Genomic DNA, 23,623 nt, shown 5'->3' on the forward strand with positions numbered 1-23,623 from the left:
TCTTTTGTTTATCTGAAAGTTTGTATTTACACAGCCTCCTCTAGAGAAAGAATGAATTAACTAACCTCAGCCCCCCTGGTGCAGGGACACTGTAGAAAGCAGGAGGTCCCAAAGGATGGGGTCTTCAGGTTCCTGGAATGTCCTGCTGTCCTCCCGGCCTTCAGTTGCTATTTTGGGGGCTGCCTTTGCTGGTGGGTAAAGAGTCACAGGCTAGCAGGAAAGGTGTGGTCCCCAGACCACATGGCTGTGAGTCTACACACCTTCTAGCCGCTCTCTGTGGAACTCCCTTGACTTCCCAAATCAGTTGCTCATGCAACTCTGAGCGATTGCATGCAAAAGTTGTTGCTAGATTCTGACATAAGAATTGGTTATTTAAGAATATACTTGTCTTTGTGCACTTTATGATATTTTAAAAATGAATAGACTGTGGCATACTTGATACAAAGATTTTAAAATAGAAAGTCAGTGTTGGGTTTCTGAAGTATAGATTAATAGAATCTTTTGAAACTCATGTGTAGTATTTTGTATTTTTAAAGAGGGTTTTAAAACATGCAATTTCCATTTTTTAATGGAATTTTCTGAATTTGTGCATGCATGCACAGCATATGCATCTGTAGTGCTACAGCAGTCGCCTGATCCTCTTCCATGAACGAGGTCTTAGGGAGGTTAGTAACACTCTCTAAGACTTCTTTCTCTGCCTCTCAGATCTCTGTGGCATTCTTTCCCCCAATTTGTTCAAACCTAGAGCCAAAGCATAAGTGATAGATGAGTCGCCATCTTAGAATGAAAGAGAGTGACACCAAGAGATGCTTTCTATCAAAAGATTCAGCTCAAGAACTCTTTACTGGAAAGCATCCTACTGTATGGTGACCTCGAGATTGCTTCATAGAAGCCGTGTGTGGCACACACACTGCAAAACCTGAAAATACAAAACACCTTCGTATACCCTGGTGGAGCATGTGCAGTCCACAGGCCAGCACGGTGTTTCCTCTATCAATGTACACATAAACCTGGTATTGTAAAGTCTGGGAAACCACTTTCTAGGGTACTTGCAGTACTGAATCCAGAGGGAGAGGCCAGTTTTCATGTGTGATGTGAACTTGTTGTCAGCCTGCTGTTGAGTGTCTAATTAAGAAAGAAAGTGACATCCAAGATGTCTCTGTATAGTGGTGGGTTACCTTGGAGTACCTCAGACATGGAAGACAGGAGAGAAAGAATAGGGACAGAAGGAGAAGGAGGAGGAAGCCAAGCAAACACATGGGTCCAGTGGTTTGTGATGGGACTTGGGCACAGCAGATTTGCCCCATACTAAAAGTCACAGCTGCAGTTAATATCTGGTCAGATATCAGGTCCAACTTATGATCTTAAGCTTTGAACTCCTTGGATGAGTTACTTCCTCTGAAATCTTGGCTCTTCCTAACATTATTCCCAGTTTAAGATGCTCCCTTCATTTTCAGCACATTTGTTCTGAAAGAAAAGAGGAGACAGGAAAAACAGAGGGGGAAAGGGAGAGGGAAGGGAACGTGGACATATGTACTCAAATATTTCTCGTCTCTTTCTCACTTTTCATTTTTTAATATGCACCGTGCTTCAGTTTCTGATCTGGATTCATTCTTGGAGCCCTGAGCCTCTCTTGGGCTGGGTTTTTAGGTGGTGCATGATGGGAAGGACAAGGAAAGACTCTGGTGAAGGAGATACTGACCTATGTTATGTTCCTTGTAAGATGCAGACAATCATAGAGCTCCTGAAAAGAAGAAGAAGCTGAGGCTGTAACAGCCTGGAGGGGGTGGGACAAAGAAGAGTGACAAGGGGGAGAGAGAACTGGTCACACATCTGAAAGAATAAATATTGGTGGGATATTTGGTATGTCTCTCTGAACTAAATTCTAAAATCTCACCATGACTTCTGTCAGTCTATTGCTAGGTCCTGGGGCCCCACAAAATGACACTGCTAAGGGAGAAATGATATGTTGGCTGTTGCTAGTAGAGAGGAGGCAACAGCAGCAAAAGCAGGTCCTGGATGTTAATCACCTGTGGCATAACAGTTAACTTAGAATAATACTGCAATGTCTTCGCATCTGACATCCTCACATGCCCGTCTCCTTCTCTGTGTACACATGCCAGTATATAAATTGTTGCATCCGTGTCAGTTGTAAAGTAATGGCACCAAGGGCATCATAAATTACCGCAGTGACCCTCAGGAGAAGACACTGTCGCATCTGAATGAGTGTTTCGCTTCCAGAGTAATGCATGCCTTCATCTGGCCCAGCAGTCAGCATATTGCCCCAAGTTGATGGATATTGTCAGCTGGAAGCTACACTGCATTTCACTGCACAATAAACATGGCTGTCAAACCTGCATAAAGTGAAATCAATTTATCCTGTATGGTCAGTGCATTTTAAATGAAATTAATGTACTGTGGGTATGGCGGCAAAAAGGTAGCATATTAGTTATGCATCTTGGGATCTGAGCCTTTCTGAGTAAGGCATCATTCTGTCTAGTGGGCTTAAGGAAAGACTGTTTGTAAAATGTGTTATTTTTTTTTCATAATCTTCAGAAACTGGCCTCACTGCTCCCCTTCCTATTGAAGGGAAAATTCACAGTATTAGCGAAATTCTATCCTTTTTGCCTGTCTTTTGTTTTATAGTAAATGATGATCACATTTTCCAAATAATAGCACCTCTTAATGTCCTAATTTATTACTGGCTTTGACACAAACAAATTGCTCCTTAAACAAGGTATCTGGAAATGGGACAGAAGGGCCCGAGATTGATGGGGTGTGTTGCTCCTGCAGAACTTAACTGCCTGCACTGAATAGATTGTTCTAGAAGATGGAACTTTGGGGGGCAGTGTTTCTAGTTTGTGTAATAGGAACACTGGCTGAGAGCACCAACTGTGCTCACTTCACCTTTTACCATAGCTCCCAGTCTACAGAGAGTTCTTTAGTAGTTAATACAAAGCAAAGCTCACGTCAGTGTGTCATGCTCACGCGACAGATGAAACCGCAAGAACCTTATTCACTCCTTCATTTAACACACATTATTAATCAGAGTTCTGTGTGCCAGATGCATCACTAGATCTGAGTCCAGCTGCAAGGAAGCCTCAGCCCTCACTCCATCCTCAAGGAGCTGTCCAGCCTGTGTGCTAATAACTGAGGGCTTCAGAGAGTGTGGAAGACCAGGAATTTAGATATCGTTTCATAAACGTTAAAGAAATCCTTTTAATCAACAGAAATTTATCAGGACTCTTGAAACAAGTATTTCTTAGTCTACTATTTTTGCATATGAATGGAAGACCAATTACTTCTTACGTAATGAATATTTACTATGTTGTTTGGGAATTGCTAATATACAAGCATGAGAATAAGAGAGTCTCTAACTCTGGGGATTTCACATTCCTGAGCTGGAGTGGAAAGGCCAGAAAGGAGACAGTCATATAAACAGTAGTTACTTCAGGCTGTGAGCTTGGACCCCAGAGTCAGGGCAACTTGTATGGAGGTCCTTTTCATCATGGCTACTCCTGGAGCCTGAATGTCCTTCCTGATTGCCCCCATCCCTTCCATCAGCTAAAATGTCATGTCTCCCATACACTGGCTGACCAGTTATCCTGCCTTGTATTCTCTTGGTGGCCTGCTAACTCCAGTCCTGCAGAACTTTCACAGACACAGTCAGTCATAACTGTCCCAGATTGTGAACTTCTTGAAGGCTTTATTCATAAACCTTTCTACCCCCAGTCATAAACTCCCCTCAGAAGTGATTGCTCAGTGAGTACATTTCATTGAATTAAGTCATTCCTGAAACACCAGCAACTGACCAGGACTTGAAGGACAGTGGGACCAGGGTAGAGGAGCAGAAGGCTTTTGGGGTAGGGCACCATTTGGGGACACACATAGTTTGAAATGGCAAACTTTCCTAAATGATTGATATGACTTTACTTTGGAGAGAAGGCATTACATCAGGAGAGTTCACCAGATCACAGCCCCAGTCTTAGCCAACTGTAGTGTATAGAGTGGGGACAGAACAATATGCAGAAATCAGTTCAGCCTTCTCTGACACTGTGTCGGAAAGGGCTGCGGAGACATCGTCTAACACTGTGTGTTTCTGAAAGGTCCCTTAGAACAGAGGATGGGCCAGAGGACAGCAGATAAGCCAGGCAGAAAAGTGTGACGTGCTCTCATTATAACGCTTTTCCCATTTTGTTCTTCCCGCCCTGACATAGGAAGCAAAGCAATGAATGGCTCTGCAGCTAAACTACAGCAGTATTATTGTTGGCCAACAGGAGGCGCCACTGTGGCTGAAGCACGCGTCTACAGGGATGCCCGCGGCCGTGCCAGCAGCGAGCCCCACATCAAGCGACCAATGAATGCGTTCATGGTTTGGGCAAAGGACGAAAGGAGGAAAATTCTTCAGGCCTTTCCTGACATGCATAACTCCAACATTAGCAAAATCTTAGGCAAGTGCTGCAGCCCAGCTGGCGTGGATCTCTTACCCCACGAGGAGGGTAGAGTGTGTGTGTGTGTAAGGGTGTGAAGCAGGGGCAGAGAAGTTAACCCCCAAGGGAATCCAAATGGCAGGGAGCAAATGAAACGAAACCAACTGGTGATTTCCTCTCAGAATGCTACCACACCACTGTTCAGGTGAAGGGATGTTTTATCGACTAGAACAAGGCCTGTAAATGTTCTTCCTGGACAGAATTATCATCAGGATAAGCCTGGCAAAAAAACTTTAATTTAGAGCTGAACTTCTTAGAGTAATGGGCTTACACTGTAAATTTGGCGACTATTGAATGAGGTCACAGAACTCACGGAGGCAGGCTACTTAAGGCTCTTACCCTGGATTTTTAAATCCATATTTTTCAAGGCAGCCCTGCAAACACAGACCTTACAGCCCAGGTTCACATGGCCCGCTGGCAGAATTCACCAAGTACCAGCAGTGCCGCCGAAATGGCATGAAATTCACGGGGTGTGGAACAATGCCTCTAATGATAACGTGAAGACTTGTAAAATAAAGCTTCATTTAATCTGACACTGTATGCCTACTTCACATTTCATAGCCATGAGCCTCAGGGTAGAGCCCCGCTTTGCCAGCGCCAGCCTCCAGTCTCCCGAGCTTAAATGCTATTCCATCAGGGTAGGCTCTCCCAGCACAGATTACACAGTTTGGAACTGTTGTGCTCGACATATTGAACATATTTTATTCAACATGCAGCATTGCAGGCAACATGTTTCCTCTTTTGAGAGTAGAAACACAGACGGCCCTGTTCTGTTTAAGCTGCCACTGTGGAACAGAACCCCAAGGAGACTCTGGAAAGCACCAGGCTTAAACTGTGGCTTTAATTCTTTAAATGTTTTGTTCAAGAGCAATAAATATTTAACCTGAGTAAATACCAGTGATCTGGGCACACACAAATACACGTGTTTTGTCACAAAATAAATGATTTCACTTGATTCTGAGACATTTGAGGCAGGAGCCTCTAAGAAAATTTAAAACATACTTTGTATCAAATAGAGGTAGAATATGGAAACACGGGCTTTTTGCTCTCCCCCCTCCCTCCCTCCCTCTCTCTCTCTCTCTCTTTCTCTCTCTGTCTCTCTGTCTCTGTCTCTCTCTCTCTCTCTCTCTCTCTCTCTCTCTCTCTCTCTCTCTCTCTCTCTATTTGTTTTTTTGTTACTTTTAAATTTTAAAGCAAATGTTAGATGTCATTCCCATTCAGAGAAATTTCAATTTTTGAGTTTCCGAAGAATGATACTTCTTTTTAATTTAAATACTTCTCAAGCTAAAATGTTTTTAATGGACAGAAAATATCTACACATACATATTTTTTTTCTAACTTCAAAGACATATAAGAAGCGTTACTCCCGATTCACAGATGCCGATAACTTCATGTTCCTTTCTGGCCATTTTGGAGGTGGTATTTGTAAACCTTCAGATGGGCACAGACACCTTCTGTCTCCATCTTGGCAGCCTTGAAGAACCTCTATTTTTGATATGCATCCTGTGAAACCATTATGAACAACATAAAAAGTATATTTATTAAAATGTAAGCCATTATGCATGAACATTTCACATTTCCAGGGTGCCAGACATCCTAACCTGGGCCCTGTGCTGCTGGTGGCCGGCATAACAAGCTTATTGCCAGAGCCGATGGGTCTGCAGAGCTTCACACAAGCACCAGGAAAGGATGGACAGGGATACAGTGAGGGCAAACCAGGGTACTGCTGGCTACTGAAACTATTTGTACAACCTTGCGATTTGTTTATGTGCGAAAAATCACCACTGAAGAACTGCCAGCATCCAGTCTTCACAGCTGTGACCACTTTATCCACCAGACACACAAATGCAATTCAATACATGTACAAAAAGAACACACATCCCCTCTCCGTCAAGTGTTTAGATAATTCCTTGTAAACAATATTAGAGAAAGGAATACTTCTCCTTCTTCCTGTATAAACCATGCTTTAAAACAATCCGTGCTTCTATTGGTTTCTCTCTCAGAGGTCATTTATACAATTTAATAATGGGACATATAACTCTAGCTGTGCCTCCATAGCTGCAGCCTATTAAGCAGAGGTGTGTCACCCTCAGGTGACAAAGTTCACAGGACAGGTTACTATATGGGTGAAAGGTCTAAAGATGCTTGGGAGAGATTTGAATTTCTGAGACCAGGAGAAGCTCTCTGGGAGTGTGGTCAGTCAAGTATGCCTTGAAAAGTTTGTGCTGCTAACCTTTTGGGAGAGGGAGAGAGAGGAGGGGAGGAGAGGGGAGGGGAGACAGGTGGAGGCTGAACAGGGAAGCCAGGGAGCTCTTGGTTACAGCAGCAAAGCCGTTTTAAAAGGGCATGATAAGGTTGGTGAGATGGCTCAGAAGGCAAAGGTGTTTGTGTCTCAAGCCTGGCCACCTAAGTTCCATCCTCAGATATAAAAGTGGAGGAAGAGAGCCAACTTCACAGAGATGTCCTCTGACCCATTTGTGTACCCCTGCATACATACAATCATGACAGTATTTTGTTTAAATAACATAGTACCACCAGCCACAAAGTATTGAGAAAAAAAAATACAATAAATATGTTGTCTTTTTTTCTCTTTTTTTTTTCTTTTTCCTCTCCCCCACGCCCCCCACCCCCCGGCTTTGTGGTTCAAAGGACAAGCTGAGAGACTCAGTGGTGTGTAGTACCAGGAGCTCCTGAGCAAAATCTGTGAAGTACTGGGAGCTGTGACCTGGGTCTGGAAGATCTCATCATCCCTGTGACCACTTACATACTTAAGGGTATTCTCATGTTTAGGATCTCGCTGGAAATCCATGTCCAACCAGGAGAAGCAACCTTACTATGAAGAGCAGGCCCGGCTAAGCAAAATCCACCTAGAGAAGTACCCAAACTACAAGTACAAACCCCGGCCGAAGCGCACATGCATCGTGGATGGCAAGAAGCTCCGGATCGGGGAGTACAAGCAACTGATGCGTTCCCGAAGGCAGGAGATGCGACAGTTCTTCACTGTAGGGTAGGTACTCCCGAGTGGAGCCCCACCCTCCCCTTCCCAGGCAAGGACCACAGGGCGCTCCCTCCTGGCATGTGTATTTGGGAAAGTGATTAGTGAAGGGAGGGTTTGTGGCACACGGAGGGTATGACTATGGGATGCCTGTCCCTACTCTACAGGAACACAGTGATGGCATGTCTTCCATGCTCCCTGAGGTAACCAGTGCCCACACACAGAGTTTCTGGCCGCTTATTTAGACAGACACACAGGGAGAAAAAGTAAAATCTGACTCTTCAAAATCCCCACAGCTTCCCGGCTTCTCTGGTGATGATTCTGACTGTATTCACAATGCTCTGCTTTTGTTGTGGGATCTGCCACAAGATAATTGGCCTTGACATTGGTTAGAAGACCTCATTTTTGGCATCGTATCCAGAACTCCTGTTGCAGTAAATTATTCTGTGGTAGAAGCAGTAACAATGTGGATTTTCTTGCTTAAATCAGAAACTGGGCATGTTTTTGATATCTTCAAGTCTGATTTCATGTCATTTTGTTTAAAAATTAGGTAATAGATTTCTGGTATAAATTTCAACTTGGCTGACGGGCTGTCTGCATTCAAAAGAGGCCCCTCCTAACCACAGTAGTCAGGGATAAGTGGGGCAGAGAGATGCCTAGAGATTCCAGCACACAGACCTTAGCAGCCTGTGGGGGTGGGAATCCCAGGACCACTCTGGAGACAGAGGCTGAAGCAGCTGCAGCCAAACGGAGGATCCTGGAAGAGGGATAAGAGAGCAGAATGGGGTAGTCTGAAAGGAAGCCACATTAGCTGGACCTGTGAAGAGCAGCGGAGAGCTGAGCATGTGTCTAAAGGGAAACGTACTTCCAACCGTCAGCAGACTATAACCTGAAGAAGGAGCCTGAAGAGTGTGCTGTACCAGGGTCCCGGGAAAACTGGGGATCTAGGGTCTGAAGACATGTTGGTCCTGTCACCTACCTGGGCAAAGGCCTTTCCTTTGTCCAGCTTCTATTTTCTCACATTTGAGTTGGAGGAGTGATAGCAGGCATCCTGTATAGCTGCCGAGACAATTCAAGATGGCAGAACTTTATACAGTACCTCTAAACCCAACATCACCATTTGACTTACTAGGTATCCACTATGCCAGCAAAAATATCATCCTGGTTCCCCTATAAGTTTCCCTAGACTTTGCATTTAGAGACCTTGTAGGGATAAAGAAAATTGTTCTGCCTTATTAATTGAAGATTCCAACATGTTAATAAATGAAGATGTGACAAAATAGGATTACCAGATACCTCTGTGCTATGAGTGTTTGCATCTTTTAAAATAATGCTTTTAACACAAAAAGTGCAATGCATTATAATTTGATCATTCACATGGTAATGAGAGGATTTATAAAAAATACAAGCTCATAGTGCCCTTTCAGTAGTCCTGTCATTTAAATACAATACAAATTTAAGACTGCATGATAAACATCTTGTTTTAAGGTGATACTGCATCCCTGAGATTGTGTTTATCTTTTGAAAATTTTAAATTTGAGAGTGTTTGTGATTCCTGACCTACCTTCTCATGGCCCCATGTGTTGAATGATACTTGGTGGGTCTCTTCAACCACAGTGTAAAAGGTTATCCAAAGTACTCTTTTGTTTCCCGATACTTACCCGAATAGATGAGTTACAGCAATGTTATTTACCTTAGTCATCTTTGTTGCAGAGTACATTAAAATGGGCTTATATCCAAATACCACAACACGTACTGGTGAGGACTTATAGTTTATTTTATGTAGTCCAATGTAATAGATTGGTAACTCCCTATAACGTGGATGACTTGGTGACATCTGCTGTTTATTGGATGCCTAGACCACAATAGGTGTTTTGTATATCAAAGTCACACAATCCACATCCTCTAAGTAAGATATGAGGAACTAAGGTCAAAAGGGTTCCTGTGGCTCCTTAAAGTTGAAGCAACATCAAAGCTCAACTCTAGCTCTTTGCCTCTGCCATCCCAAACAGCAAAGAAGGTCTCTTCATCATGTTCCCTCAAAAGGCACTTCCCAAACTCTTCTGGAATAGACATGAGCATACCTATTTGGTTTGCTAAGGGCTCATTGACCTTGAAACCAGTACAGTACATGACTGTGGGATTCTCTGATAAAAAATAAAAACATAAAGAAAGCTGTGAGTTCAGGTGTTAGGCTTCTCCTGACAGTGTGGGAAGACCTGTTAAGGACGGGAGTCTCATGTATAGAATGAATAGGGCTGCCAAATGGTAGGCAGTGACCAGAATGACCCATCCTCAATCTGCAGGGCTATGTATGTGTGTCTCTGCCCAGTTCCGGGAACATCTGCTACATAAAGCTGGGTATTATCCCTACTCACAGATTCCTGTTTTCTTTTAAATAGTTAAGTCTGATAGATTGGTAAGTCCCTGAGGTTCAACTTTGGAAATTGATCTTCATTAGCTGTAAGGTTACAACCAGAGGAGCAGAAAGCAAAAGAAACAAAAACTCAAAGATCACTATTGACATCTTGATGGGGCAAGATCGATTTTTATAGCTGATTTTGAAAAGACATGCATCCCTTCTGAGCCAGTAACACCACATCCGTTACTTTACATTTCTGTGCATTTAAATGACTGTACAACTGTAGCTGATGAGTTAGATGTTTTAAAACTCAGCCATCACAAAGAAAATTTTGTCAGCTCTCCCTTGCCTGGGATTTAACTCCTTTAAGTGGTAGATTAAGTATCAGGATTTTGTGATTATTCTGTGAATGCAGAATTGATATTCACTGAGGCCCATGTAGCTATAATATATTTTTCTTGTGAATAATTACTAAAGTTGCTTTTTATTTGGAAGCACATGTAGTAATTTACCTTTGAACTTGTAAGGAATTATACAGAAACTGCAGCGTATCCAACGGGGATGAATTTTTAAGCAACCACAGTGGAAAGGTATTGAATACTCACAGTATGCAATAGACTCTGTTGAGTGAAGAATATAGGCTATTAAAATATATCAATCATATTTGATAGACACAATCACTATTTGAGGATTGACAGGTACAGTGTTGGCAGAAGTGAAACCACTTGTCCAAAGGAACAGTTATTCAGGGGCATTGTTGATATCTAAGCCAGGCTGATATGGGTAGAAAGTACATCTGCCTTAACATTGTGTGTGCCTCACAGTTAGAACCCAAGTAGGAGGGTACTAAAGAGATAGTACTAAAGAGACTTCGAGATAGCCAATTCCAGCTCCAATGCTAAAAATGCCTTTTCCTCGCTGGACCAGCATGTGCTGGTCATTGTTCCTCAGAAGCCCCCATTTGCTCTTAGGATACTTCCTTAATCTCTCTACTTGTCAGTTTTCTGTATGTAGAATGAGGATGACCACAGCACCAATAGCTAAGTCCCTCTGAAGATGGAATGGCTTAGCATATAAAAAATGCTAAGAATGATGTCTAACATGCACATGTGTTATTCTTAAAAAAATAAATCTGTGTCGGGATTTATTTGTACTACCTTAGAATCTGTATTCCCCCCTGTTAATTGTGCCCTAAGTGATCTAGAAATCTACCATCTTAATCTAGAGGAATCAAATGAAGCTTGTAAGACACCGATAAATACTGGCTATACTGTTTTCTGCACTGGCCGGTAAGGAACCAGCCTAGAACTCTAATGCAAGAAGATCGCTTGCATTCCCACCCTGTCTACAGAGCCATACAACCCACCTCACATTCCCCCAAACCAAGCCCTGATGCTTCTGAAAGCAATGGGGCTTCTAGAGTACAAACACATAGTCCTTTTATATTTGGCAAAGCCAGACTATTCCAGAACTACACTTGTGATTTAAGAAACTTGCCACAGTGCTGAGCTCTCTCTAGCTCAGGTAATACTCTGCTCTGTCAGCTGTGTGCTAACACTTCCAAGATATCTTCAGCTTCTGTTTTGATGTATATGTTCATTATTTGCAGGGCCCAAAGCCTGCCAGCTATCACCTGTCTGTGAAATCTGCAGTGCTTGAATTTTGACTTTGAAATTGATCTGTAAAGGAAGGAAAAGTGCTTTCTAGGAAAATTATTCCTGATAGACAATGCTTGATGCTATTTGCTGACTTTATTTTTCGGTTTGTTTATTGACTAAGCAGTCACTTGCTAAGGCCCTATTAGATATCAGCAAGATTCCCAGCACTGTACTAAATCACCAAAGCATGAGGCATTGTTTGTATAGACAAGTGTTTTTTGTCACATTCAATGGTTAAACAAGCCAGACAATGTATAACAGTGTTAGCTGATAATAGTTTGTCACACCAGCCACGGTATAGGTGCCGTTCACACATAAAGCATGATAAAGTGCTCATCTAAACACATCAGCATGAATAACTGAAGCCCAGGAAGGGAGTTTCCTATGCAGTAAGACCAGACCAGCCATAGGCACCCTGGAGGGAGGGCCTTGGCTAGTTGAGAGTAGATTCCTGACTCTGAATAAAGGAGGGCTATGTGTGAGGGAGGAAATGTGAGATGTGCAATAGTGAGGAGGCCATGGAGGAAGTGTGAGGTAGGCTGGGTGGAGGAACTGCACAAGCCAACGTTCTTCGGCTCAGACTGTTGAAATTGTTTGTTTGAAGTCTCTAAGACTAAATAATAAGATGACCGAACCAGAGTAGGATACAGCTTTAGTCTCTATCCCCACAGAATGTGGTACAGCCACAGGAGGGCCTTAGGCCTTCTGTGCTTGCCTTATAATCCTTAGCATGTCCACTCAGGCTCCTGGAAGGCTGGCATGCCGCCTCCCACGGGAGCTGCTTCCTTTGGAAAACCTCTGCAACACCAGAAGGTTCTTCCTCCTTTACTGCTCTGAAACCTGCCTGCCCATCTGGGCTGGTCACCTGTTTATGAGGACAATCATTTAGCCTTTAAAGCCTGTCACATCCTTTTCTTTGTCACTGTCCCTCCTAGACTTCTAGTCTCATATCTTTTCTTGTCTGAAATGCCCCTGACATTTTTTTCATTGGGTTTCCCTCCCATTTACCAGTTTGTCCCCTCATCCAGTAACTCTACACGTTCAGCAGGGATTTATTTACTGAATGTGCACTGTGCTCAGGCCTCGTCTAGACGTGGCAGCTATGTTAGTGGAGAGTCCTATCCTAATGAAGCTTACATCCTAGTGATGGAAGAAGTCAGACAATTAACGAATAAATAAGTGTATAAAATAGCTACAAGGGCCTTCAGAGAAAAGCAAAGTAAGGCAAGAAAGTGGCAGAGTGTCACAGAGGTTCCAGTTTCCTAAGAGAGTGAGAACAAAGACGTTGGTAGTTGGTAAGGAAGCAAGCTCTGCCAATACTAGGCAGAGAAGACAGCAGGCCCTAAGGTCCCCAGCCACAGCTATGCCTAGCTTATTCAAAAAGACAGAGGCCAGAGTGGCAGAGGGAATAGGTAGAAAGAACAGACATCAGAGAGATGATAGAGAGCCAAACTGTAAAAGACTTTATAGGCCATTGTGAAGTCGGCTTTTACTCTAGGCAAAGAGAAAAGGCTTTGAAGAATTAAAAACAAAGCAAAACAAAGGATGCTGAGCTTTGGCCTGAGTGTTGAGAGGATCACTCTAGTCACTGTGTTGGGACTTGTCTGAGGAGGAACAGCCTGTTGAGAAGAGGCGAGGCTCCCAGGATACATCATATTGAACCTGGTGACTGGACCAGGTGTGTAGCAGTGGAGGTGCCAAGATGTAGATAGATAGACATTTGCCCAGTGGAGAACCAACATAGTTTGCTAATGGATTAACTGTAATTGAAAGAACTCTCGCTAAGGATTGGCTTAAGCAACTAGAAAGGTTGCTTGTCAAGATCAGAATGGCCGCATGAAGACTGGAAATGCAGAGAATGAGCAGGAGTGTGGTTTTACTTCTGTAAGACTGAGATGGTCCTTAGCATCCACATAAAAGAACACCCACGTGTGTGGTAGGGTGGGAAAGGGAGGAAAGGAGGGAGAGAGGAGTAAGTTTAAGAGGGATGTACTTGCTAGAGATACAAACATTGACATAGTCAGCACACAGATACTGTTTAAAGCCACAGAACTGGATGAGGACCAAGCTGATTTTGGATTAAATAGTCTGGAGATTGTTGGTGATCTCCTCCTGAGTCCTTTCAGTGCAGGATTGCAAGTAATCGAGATGAGTCTAAGAAGGAACTGAGTGGAAGCAATGAAGAGAGACGGCCTTCCTGAGTTTTGTTTTAGGAATCGGAGAAGTTGAGCAGCTGGAGAGGAGGGGAGAGTATACATGCTGATGTGGGTGGGAAAAGACCATAGCTAGAGGGAATCCTTAGTAAGCCATGAAAATAGGTCCAGAGTACCAGCAAGAGGCCTTCCTGTCAGATTATGGACTTACTAAAAGTTGCACAGTACAGGTAGAGGGTTGGATTCAGAGCCATGAGCAAGTCAGTTCTATGGTGAGAACTTCCAGAAAGTCTCATCTACTGTGTCTAGTTTGCCCTAGACATATGGCATATGACATATGAAAAACCACATTGTCAGCCTTACATGAGAAGTCAGATATTTGATGAATATTGAAAGCAGGAGAGAGAGGAGTGTGCCTGGAGAATGTGTGCAGCGTGTGTTTTAGTGTGGAGAGCAGCAGGCTACTGCAATTTCTCTGCCTAAGTTCATCTTGGGGCCTGGACCCAGCATGGCGGCAGTGACCGAGGAAGTGGTAGGTAGGCAAGAGGCTGGAGAGGAGCACCAGCAATGAGCCACAGAGGAATCCCAGTAATTGGAAAAGTTAAGTTACGAGAGGGCTCGGCTTTGGGTACAATTTACATTTATTTAAGACATAAAAATAAATGACATTACAGATATTTTGCTTAAAATATTTCAAAAAGCAATCATCTGTTTTGTGAAAAGTATGTGTTTTCTGTATTTAAAGAAGATGTTGGATAGTTTGTGTTGGTCTGCAAAATTTAGAATAGCTGGCACCTTAGGAAATCTGTAAAATGGGTCAATATTGTAGAAGAGTGTTCTCTTTACACTTGTAATTAGGGCAATGATATTATGTATATATAAACATATAAGTATGTAAATATAAAGTATATATATGCAATAATTATCCATAGTTTTAAATTTCATATAGTACCTCCTGCTCTGGGCAGTTAAGCATAAAATTATATTTGTGCTAAATGACTTTCAAAAAATTTGAAGCATGTGTTTTTAGAATTTGAGAGGGAGCAAGATTTCATGCGATGCATCTACAGATAGATATAACTTCTATTACTTGCTTCCTGTGTCAGTCCCAGCTAGCCAGGTGCTGTGGAGTCCTTGGCTTTTATCAACTCAAGGGTGATAAGACCTCAAGGGCTGTAGTCATGCTTGTTGAACAAAGATACGTCAATTTGTGTGTGTGTGTGTGTGTGTGTGTGTGTGTACATACTATAATCACACAAACATGCGTCTTATGTTAGTAAAGGGTTAAAGAATCTGGGATATCCCTCTGGTGACTGAAGGTCATTAAAGGCAGTGTGAGCACATATCTCCAGGCATCCTGGCTTTTCTCCTTCTATAAATAAGGCTGGATACCTCTGTGAGGAAATAACACCCATCCTGGAGAGTCCCAGACCGGACAGGATGGCAACAAGGCTGCTTTATACACACGCATGGCTTTCTGTGAGAGAAAGGTGGATAGAAAGTCTAATTAATGAAGAAGCCTAATAAAAATTATTCATATGATGACTGACTAGAAGCCTTGGTTACACCAAGGCAAGGGACCTTCCAGAACACCCTGACCCATTTTTACAAAAGTATGGACGAGGCTCAGGAAGAGTCACACCAGTGGTGCTTGAGGTGGACGCTGACTATAATTTGCTGCCCATAACCACTAAGGACCACTTGATAAATGACACCTCAGGCACAGTATCTGAGTTGGGTAGACCTTTAATTCTTGTGTCCTGAGTGAAAGGGAGCAGCTCTTGCTGCACAGGAGAACTTGACGGTCACAAGATCTGCTGGTTTGTTTGAACTGGGGACACAGTATAAAGAGGTGATCTGGTGTGACTCCACTTGGCATCTGCTAGGACGCATCAGGAGCAGCATGCCTGGTGTCTCTTATTATTAGAGTGTAAAGCTCACTGCTCTTTATTACTGAGTTCTCCAGCCCCAGCTTCATCCTCAGCCTCAGGAGTAATGATATTCAAGATGATTATTTTGGAAAGACCCTAGCCTGGAAAGTCCAGCTAAAGAAACAAGGACACATTAGAATAGAGGCGGAGTGAATCCTTTGCCAAATGGGACTGTCCAGGACTTGCCAGGCCCTTTCCCGTTTTTATCTTTCATCCATAGTTCTCAAACCAAGTTGAAGATGATACCAACCCACTTAAGTATCATTACAACATGCCCATGCCTCTCGGTTTTTTTTTTTTTTTTTTTTAAAAACTTCTCTCTGGTCTCTTTTTAAAAATGGTCTCAGATGGACCTCTGTGGTCTTAACTGCAGCATTTGTGCCCAACCCAGTGCCAAGTGTGATCTGAGCTCTGTGATATTTGCCAAGTTGAAGTCCTGCCTTTATGCTGTGAAACTGTCAGCAAATTGCTGCGTTGTATTATTTAACCACCGGCCGCAGCTTTAGAACAGTCCAGGGATTCTTCCAAGAGTATTTTTTGTCACTTCTGGCCACTTAACATGTTACAGAGGGCTTGGTTTGGCAAACGTGGGTTAGGAAGTCCCGGGTCTCATGTGAGAACCTATAGTGATTCCCTCTCTCTTTCATTTTGTTTTTGAATCTATATAGGCAACAGCCTCAGATTCCCATCACCACAGGAACAGGTGTTGTGTATCCTGGTGCTATTACTATGGCAACGACCACACCATCACCTCAAATGACATCTGACTGCTCTAGCACCTCTGCCAGCCCAGAGCCCAGCCTCCCTGTCATCCAGAGCACGTATGGTATGAAGATGGACGGCGCAAGCCTGGCTGGGAACGACATGATTAATGGAGAGGATGAAATGGAAGCCTATGACGACTACGAAGATGATCCCAAATCAGACTATAGCAGCGAAAACGAGGCCCCAGAGCCTGTCAGTGCCAACTGAGGAGCTTTTGTTTGCTGAATTAAAACACTCTGACATTTCGCTCCCTTTCCCCACCAACAACAACAAAGTTCTTAAAGAGCCCGCATGCATTTGTGGCTCCACAATACATCAGCAGAATGGTCTTAATTGCTTCGTAACGTGTGAGACAGATGACGTTTTCCTGATTTTTTTCATAAACTTGAGTTTTCGTCGTTACCGTTACTGTTGTTGTTTATTTAGGTGAAGACGTATTAATTATGAGACACCGGGACTTGGAAACCTATCTCCACCCATCGCCGTCTTACGAGTCTTACATTTCTGTCTTACTATTTTTCTTTTGGATGTTGACAAAGGGTTTAAGTTACTGTTTTAGATGGGGTTAAACATTCTCACTCAGGTATGCTGTGCCGGCTACAGGTTGTGAATGTGTTTTTATTCTGAATTACTTTACACAACAACTGAGGATTTTGTGAAGGCGGACAAGTCCACAGTGAGCGGCTGTACATAGAACATGTTCTAAAGGCCTCGGAATTCCATTTTTTTTTCCATGTGTAGAATTCAACTTTGAATGTGCCAAACTTTTTCATAACTTTGAATCTTAACTATTTTGAAAGTCTTACAGGAGACACTGCAAAGTCTTAGACAATCTTTGGCATCTTAAAATAAAATAGCAAACCACATTTTTTTTTTCCAGAAAATGGTGAAGTACTCAGGAATCTGGTGACAAGATATTGTAAGGAATGAGCAAGGCTGCCACAGTGCATGAACCCAGTTGTGTTTGCCTCTTGATGTGCCATCAGTGTGTGGTGTGGGATGCCATAGATCAGAGCAGTCACCACACCGGACACCATACAGTGGGCTCCCCTGTCTGAGACCACACCAGACACCAACACGGTGGGCTCCCCTGTCTGAGACCGCCTCTCACTACATCCATTCTTCCTTGCCTTTTGCCCTGACATTCAATCTTAACACATTGTTCTCTTAAATAATTTATTCATTCCAGAATGTCAAGGGTCCACTTACTATTTATTTTAAAAGTTATTGGTGGCATTAATTTAATATTTTTTTTGCCCTCCTTGCCCTTTAACCTCTTTTTCCTGCTGGATACAAAAGATGTACATAGCAATATCATGTCCCCAGAGCCCATGGAAACATTTCTGAAGTGATGCTAGCACATGCATATATTGTTGTTTTTAGAGATGAGTGTATATCTGGCTGCACGGTTGTGCATCTGCGTCAAGGTGTCCTACATTTAAACATGTGTGCCCCCAGGAGTCACTGTGACCTCAGGTCTTTGACTAGAGTTTCTTCCTCATTCAGTTTTTCAGTTATCAGTAGAACCTGAGTTCCATTTAGCAATGAGGGTCAGCAGTGGTGACTCCCAGTCAAGGAGCCTCTCACAGTCACTCTGAAGCTCAAGTACCATGGGCCACCAAGAGTCTACATTGGAGCTGGCATGCTGTCACCTTTACTTAGCTTCCTGGCCCCAGCTGGCACTTTCATGGAGATCTTTGCAAAGTCTACAGGTTGTCAGACAGCTCAAAGGAAAGGCAGGGTGAAAGGAAACCACAGGGAAGGGAAAGTATGGGTGTGCTGCCAGCTCCTAGGGACAGATGGCGTCTGGAGGTACCCACCAGCTCCTCTGAAGACCTGGTTTCTCAGTGGCTGCTTGTGACCACTGCTGATCTGCTCTTGTCACTCAAGGTGAGCTCTGGAGACGTGCTGCAGGGCTGAGAGGTATCAAGGCTCCTCTCCCATCTAACTACAGGCAGTTCTACAAACTTGTGAGTCTGACCATCCTGAACCTAGGCCTGATGCTTCCAGGGAACCTCACTCAGAGCCCTTGGGTGGGAGGTGCCAGTGAACAATAAATACAGCCTAGCATCTAAGCATCAGGACAAAGAACAGCTCCGTCAAAAATTGAGCCATTTTGTCACTTGGGAAAAAAGTAGTAAAACTTCATATTTATTTAAAGAGTGCTCCAGGCCATACCTAATAGCAATAAATAGGTCTAGCCAAGAGATGGCCCCTGAGTCACTAGCTGAGACTCTCCATAAGCTGTTTAAGGTACTGCTAGGAATGTTTTGTTCTTAATATTATTAACAGGGGATTGGAACTTCGTTCTCGTACATTGATCATGTGAGGAGGAGGTCACTTTTCAAAACCGAGATGAATATTTATTATGTCTTACTGATCTCTTGGACTCTTTCTCCTCCTCAGTTTCTCCTCATGCTTCCCCACTTCTCTTTGGCTTCTGCTCTCATTGGTATGTTTGTTTTCGGTTTTGTTTGTTTGTTCTATTTTTTTAAATAAACTGTGCTACATAGGTAGGATGTCGTATGGCTAGCATTGTATTGTATGTAATTAATTCTGCACAAAGGCAAACATTTAGCTTAGTCGTTAATTTTGTTAATTTTTATGACCATGCCAAAATAATATTCTGGGCTAGTAGAGAACAAAGAACTGTTCTTTAGGATTGAGACTTGATTTTGCTTGTAGTAAGAAAAAGAAAAAGAAAAAACCCCACACACTCGCAGATGTTGTTTCATACGTGTTACAAGCACTGGATATAAATGGTATTTTTATCACTGACTAATGTGAAACTGGTATGGAAACTACATGAACAAAAGTCACCTGTTTCGACTCGTGTGGGCTTGCCTCACAGTTGCCGGATCTGAGTCATTTTTATGTCTTGTTATTTCATTTATTTATGCAAAATACATGTGTGTAGGAACACTCTGTGTCAGCTCCAGCTCAGCCTCAGCACAGGGGTCCAGTAACTTCTAGCCATATTCTCAAGTACAAAAGCTGTCTGGGAATGAGCGGGTATGAATGCCTCTTTCATTGGCTCAGACAGTGATGCTGTATTCAAATCTAAATTTTGTGCATACACAGTTTATTCTATTTATTAGCCACACTTGGCTCTAAACATCCATGGGAATGGAGAATGACAATCACAGAGATCACTTACATCAGTGGGGCTTAAGCAAAGTTTTTATGACTTCACCATCTCATTCTTAGAGTTTTCTAATTGTGTAAATATAACATAGAAATAGAGTTTATTTTTGGTTCATGAATTCCTAGTGACATATAAGTTATGTATCTTCTTTCTGTTCTCTATTCATATGTGTTGCTCCACACTAAAAGCTGGCCCATCACATTTAGTGTGGACAGAGATCTATCAGCTCCAGTGAGGCAGTGTCCATCCTCAGCCAAGACAGCAGGACCCCCACCTGGTTCTCACACAGTCTGGAACCCACTGGGCCCCAGCTCAGACTCCCCCTATTTCTAGATAGAAATCTGAGGAGGTGCACACACAGTTTCCAGCAGAGCTAAAAGAAAGTCTGTTTGCTTTGCAATTTCGGACCCATCTGTCCAGATAGTTCTGTGGCCTAGAATGGCAAGAAGCAGGAGTTGCATTTCAGAGGTAAAGATCTGCCTGCAAGGTTAGTATAAACTCCACAGCACCAGCCAAGGGCAATCTAGAGTCACCTTTTTGCAATGTTTCATTCCCCATTTTACACTATCTTAAAATCAAAGCCGGGGTTTGTCTCCATCAACGAATTCACAAAATCATGTCTTTCTTTGTCAACTGGGAATAACAGTGTTGATACACAGCCTTCTTACTAACAAACAGGCTCTGTGGAATAGGAAGACGGGGCAAAGAGAAAGGAATATGGGGACACAGAGAGAAGGTTCATTTATGGACATGAGAAGCCTAGTTGGCAGTTTCTCTTCCTCGCTGGCAAATTCTAGGCTATGTTTTTTTTTGAAAACACTCTCTCAACCTTTCAGGTTTGCATCACGCGCCATTTGATACCCTCTAGCCTGTCCTCAGCCTGCATTCCTTCTCCAAAGCCCGATACTGACTCCCAGGCAAGCTTCTAAATTCAGGTGTGGTCTCACAGTGCTATTCCACTTGTCAAATGCTGGCCTTCTCTGGACATTTGCCCTAAGTGAGCTGGGAGTGCTAAAAAAGTGTGTGATCCCTCTAGGGCTGACACCCGGCTGCCATAGAGCCAGGCTGCATCCCTAGTATAAGGGCTCCTGAGCCAGGAGCTCAGCAATCAAGGATGACCACTCCTTCAGTAGAAACGGCCTGGTCACACTGATGCCACCGAGGAGGGTGTGTCTCTCTCTAGTTCCTCATTTCCAATAAACTGACTTTACCAGATCCTTAGTTTGGGGCCATAAAGTCCTGTACCAAGTGCCAACAGCAGCAAAGATCTGTATCTAGAAGAACCAGTTGAGAAGATAGCCAGCTCTTCCTCTTTATTGAGAAAACAGCAACCACATTGGCTGTGTCCTTGCCTGGTGTGCACATTTCCTCTAAGGATCAGGCTGTCACTTGAGCTCATTCTCAAAGTGTAATGACAGCAGTGACCTCGCTTGTCTCACTCGCTCTGCTTTTCTTAGGCCCTCTAACGCCTGACATGACTTCTTCATGGGCAGGTATTCCTCCTGCCAATCACGTTATTTCTGAGGCCACACATGATCCTGGGTCTGCTTAGCAAAAGTAGGTTGAAAATCCAGACATTGCAAGCATAGTTTCTTTTTGTCCCCATCCTGTCCTTTCCAAACACCTGTTAACTGTCACTTGAGGGCAGAGGTGGAGAGGCTGAGGGAAGGATGGAAGTCAAGGCTTCTTAAAGACTCCCTTCTATTGACACAGAAGCTTGTGCAAGGTGAGGAGGTGATATTTCTTGCTGGTCTTATTTTCGTAGAACTGCAGGCATAGAGCAGGGCTTCCATGTGTGGCACTCGTGGAGTCTGGGGAATGTGCGAACACTTAATTGCCGTTGCTACACATCGCAGGCCTGCTGGTGTGTGTTGTCCATTGCCTTTCTTCATCAGAGAGCATTTATTCTCCCCCTTTAAAGCTCAGCCTTCACTGTACCTTCTCCAGCTTGCAGCACATTAGGATGTTTAGCACTTGATTTTGCTCATTCTTGTCTTTGCCATGTACAATTCTGAATTACCCTATACGAGCCTCTAAGCTGTTACTACATAACTTATCTTACTGTAACTCCTCTTTTCTTTGCCTACATTGTAATTTGTTTGTGATGTATATTGTGAGATTGTATTCTATGTTAATTTAATCAGCACAACTCACTGACATGCTGGACTGACATGCTGGCTGCTGTTTTGAAGAGTAAAGCTTATGTAGGGCTGTCCAGACAACTACAACTCTGTTGTCAAGGTACTGTGCATTGGTTCCCATAGCAACACTATGGGTGTGACCCTTGAAACTCTAGGGACATTCGGCACACCCTCCAGCAAATTTTAAATGCAGATTTTCTTTGTTGAAACTCTATGAATACCACAGGTACCTACTTGGCCCAAGGCTGGTAACTATTTTGGGCAATTAGAAAAACAAACAAGCATTAAATAACTAGTGTCTATTGCTGCTTTGAATATGTTTGAAAGTCTGAAAATGTAAATAGTTTATCAAAAAAAAAATCTTGTACAGTCCAGTGTAAAGTTTTTAAATGACCTGAAGGGTTACCATCACAGCTTTCACATACTCTCCTCTGGATAGTGGTAAAAAGAAGTTTGCTAAGGACTTAAAGAATTGGGAAAAACAAAAGCAAAAACAAAACAACAACAGAATCTCTTCCAATGGAAAGGAGTGGCTCACGGCCCCTAGCTTTGTCACATACACAGACCTCTTGGATCTCGTTGGACAGTATTGGCATGAGACAAACTCAGCATGGAACACCCTCCAGTGGGACTTGTCCAGGGCTTTCCTGCTCTGCCTCACAATTAAGGGACAGGATGAGATAGAAAGGCGTGCCGTCTTTGTCTATCCTGGAATACGTTGGCACCTTAGCTACTTTTCCCCTCTTTGCACAAGGTGCTTTCCCGATATGTGTTAGACACGCCATCCTTGGGTGATAATGTATATGCCATGAGAGGGCTCAGGCCCGCGGGGGAGTGTCTATAGGAACTGCCTATTTATGCTCATTTACCTCAAGACTGTCCTCTACCCTAAACTAGTTGTCATCACTCCATCTTTTGTACTGCTGTTGACACTTACCAATTAAAGATAAATTTTGTTTTATGACCTCTGTGTTTGGCTTAGTCTGTGCCCCCAAACCCCTCCCCCACAGAGTACAGCCAGACCCAAACTTATAGACACCTCCTGCCAGAGCCTGGAGGCTGCCTGTAGGGTGCCTCGGGGCTTACCTGGCAGCTCCTCAGCCCTTTACCTGCTTCACATGACCCACACGCCTTTGCAACAAGAAACGCTTGTGACCTTTGATAGGAGGAAGGAGCAGGTGTGGGTTCTTCAAGAAAAGATTGGGGAGAAAGTCACTCCCTGCCTCCTGACTTCTTTTTGATAGTGAATGAGCTGGGACAAAGGTGAAGGCCCTGGGCTCCAGCCTCCCTAAGCAGAGCAGCTTACTGTGCTAGAAGTGCTGAGTCGATGTGGCTTCTGCCTCTTTCCGGAAGCTCCTAGCTCCTTCTACAGTTGAGTGGCCCCTAGAGGGAACTTCCGCCCCAGTTACAGTGTCTTTTGGTGTGTTTACAGACAATCCCATGGGGCTCAGAGTCTGAGGGTCCAGAATGGGTGGGCCTTAGAGTAGACTTGTCACACCAGAGCTAGATCAGGCCAGAGTAACAGAGAGAATGAGGGCAAGAGACCCAGTGGCTTCTTGATATTCCCTATACTAAGTCCTCTTCAGGGGAAGCCAGGAACCTGTGAAGCTTTTTCCCAAGGAAGCTGAGACAAGCTGACTAAATCTAGAACCATGCATCTCTTAAGGCCTCCCTCTGGCACCCAAAGGCTTTTGCCAGCATGTTTTCTGCTGTTATGGGGTTTATCTAGGGTTTCGTGTAACTCCAAGTGAGCTAAAACTTCCTATGCAACCCAGACTGGCCTTGAACTCCTAAGTACTGAGGTTGCGCTCACATGTCACCACTCCCATTTGCCCAGAGGTCTTGAAAATCCTAGGTAAGCCTGACATTAAAGAATGGACTTGGCAGACATTGCAGAGAGCCTGACTACACGGCTACCTGTTACCTCTGCCCAGCAAATGTCTGAGCCTGTCTCCCTCTTCCAGGCTGTTTTCATCCCTAGTC

General features: G+C 43.5%; 1 protein-coding gene across 8 annotated transcripts in view; it reads left to right on the forward strand.

The window, feature by feature from the left end:
• Nucleotides 1-22,604, forward strand: part of SOX6 (SRY-box transcription factor 6) — a 528,984-nt gene extending 506,380 nt beyond the window's left edge. For 6 of the 8 annotated variants that reach the window (XM_080912300.1, XM_080912305.1, XM_080912303.1 and 3 more), the window contains exons 14-16: nt 4,218-4,451; nt 7,281-7,497; nt 16,258-22,604. In XM_080912300.1, coding sequence (XP_080768426.1) covers nt 4,218-4,451; nt 7,281-7,497; nt 16,258-16,561 — 755 coding nt within the window. In that variant the 3' untranslated portion in view covers nt 16,562-22,604. The remainder of the gene's footprint in view (nt 1-4,217; nt 4,452-7,280; nt 7,498-16,257) is intronic. The other 2 variants (XM_080912306.1, XM_080912307.1) reach the window with 1 other exon arrangement.
• Nucleotides 22,605-23,623: the final 1,019 nt, after the last annotated feature.

Source organism: Micromys minutus, assembly GCF_963924665.1.
Source record: "Micromys minutus genome assembly, chromosome: 2".
NCBI classification, from domain to species: Eukaryota; Metazoa; Chordata; class Mammalia; order Rodentia; family Muridae; genus Micromys; species Micromys minutus.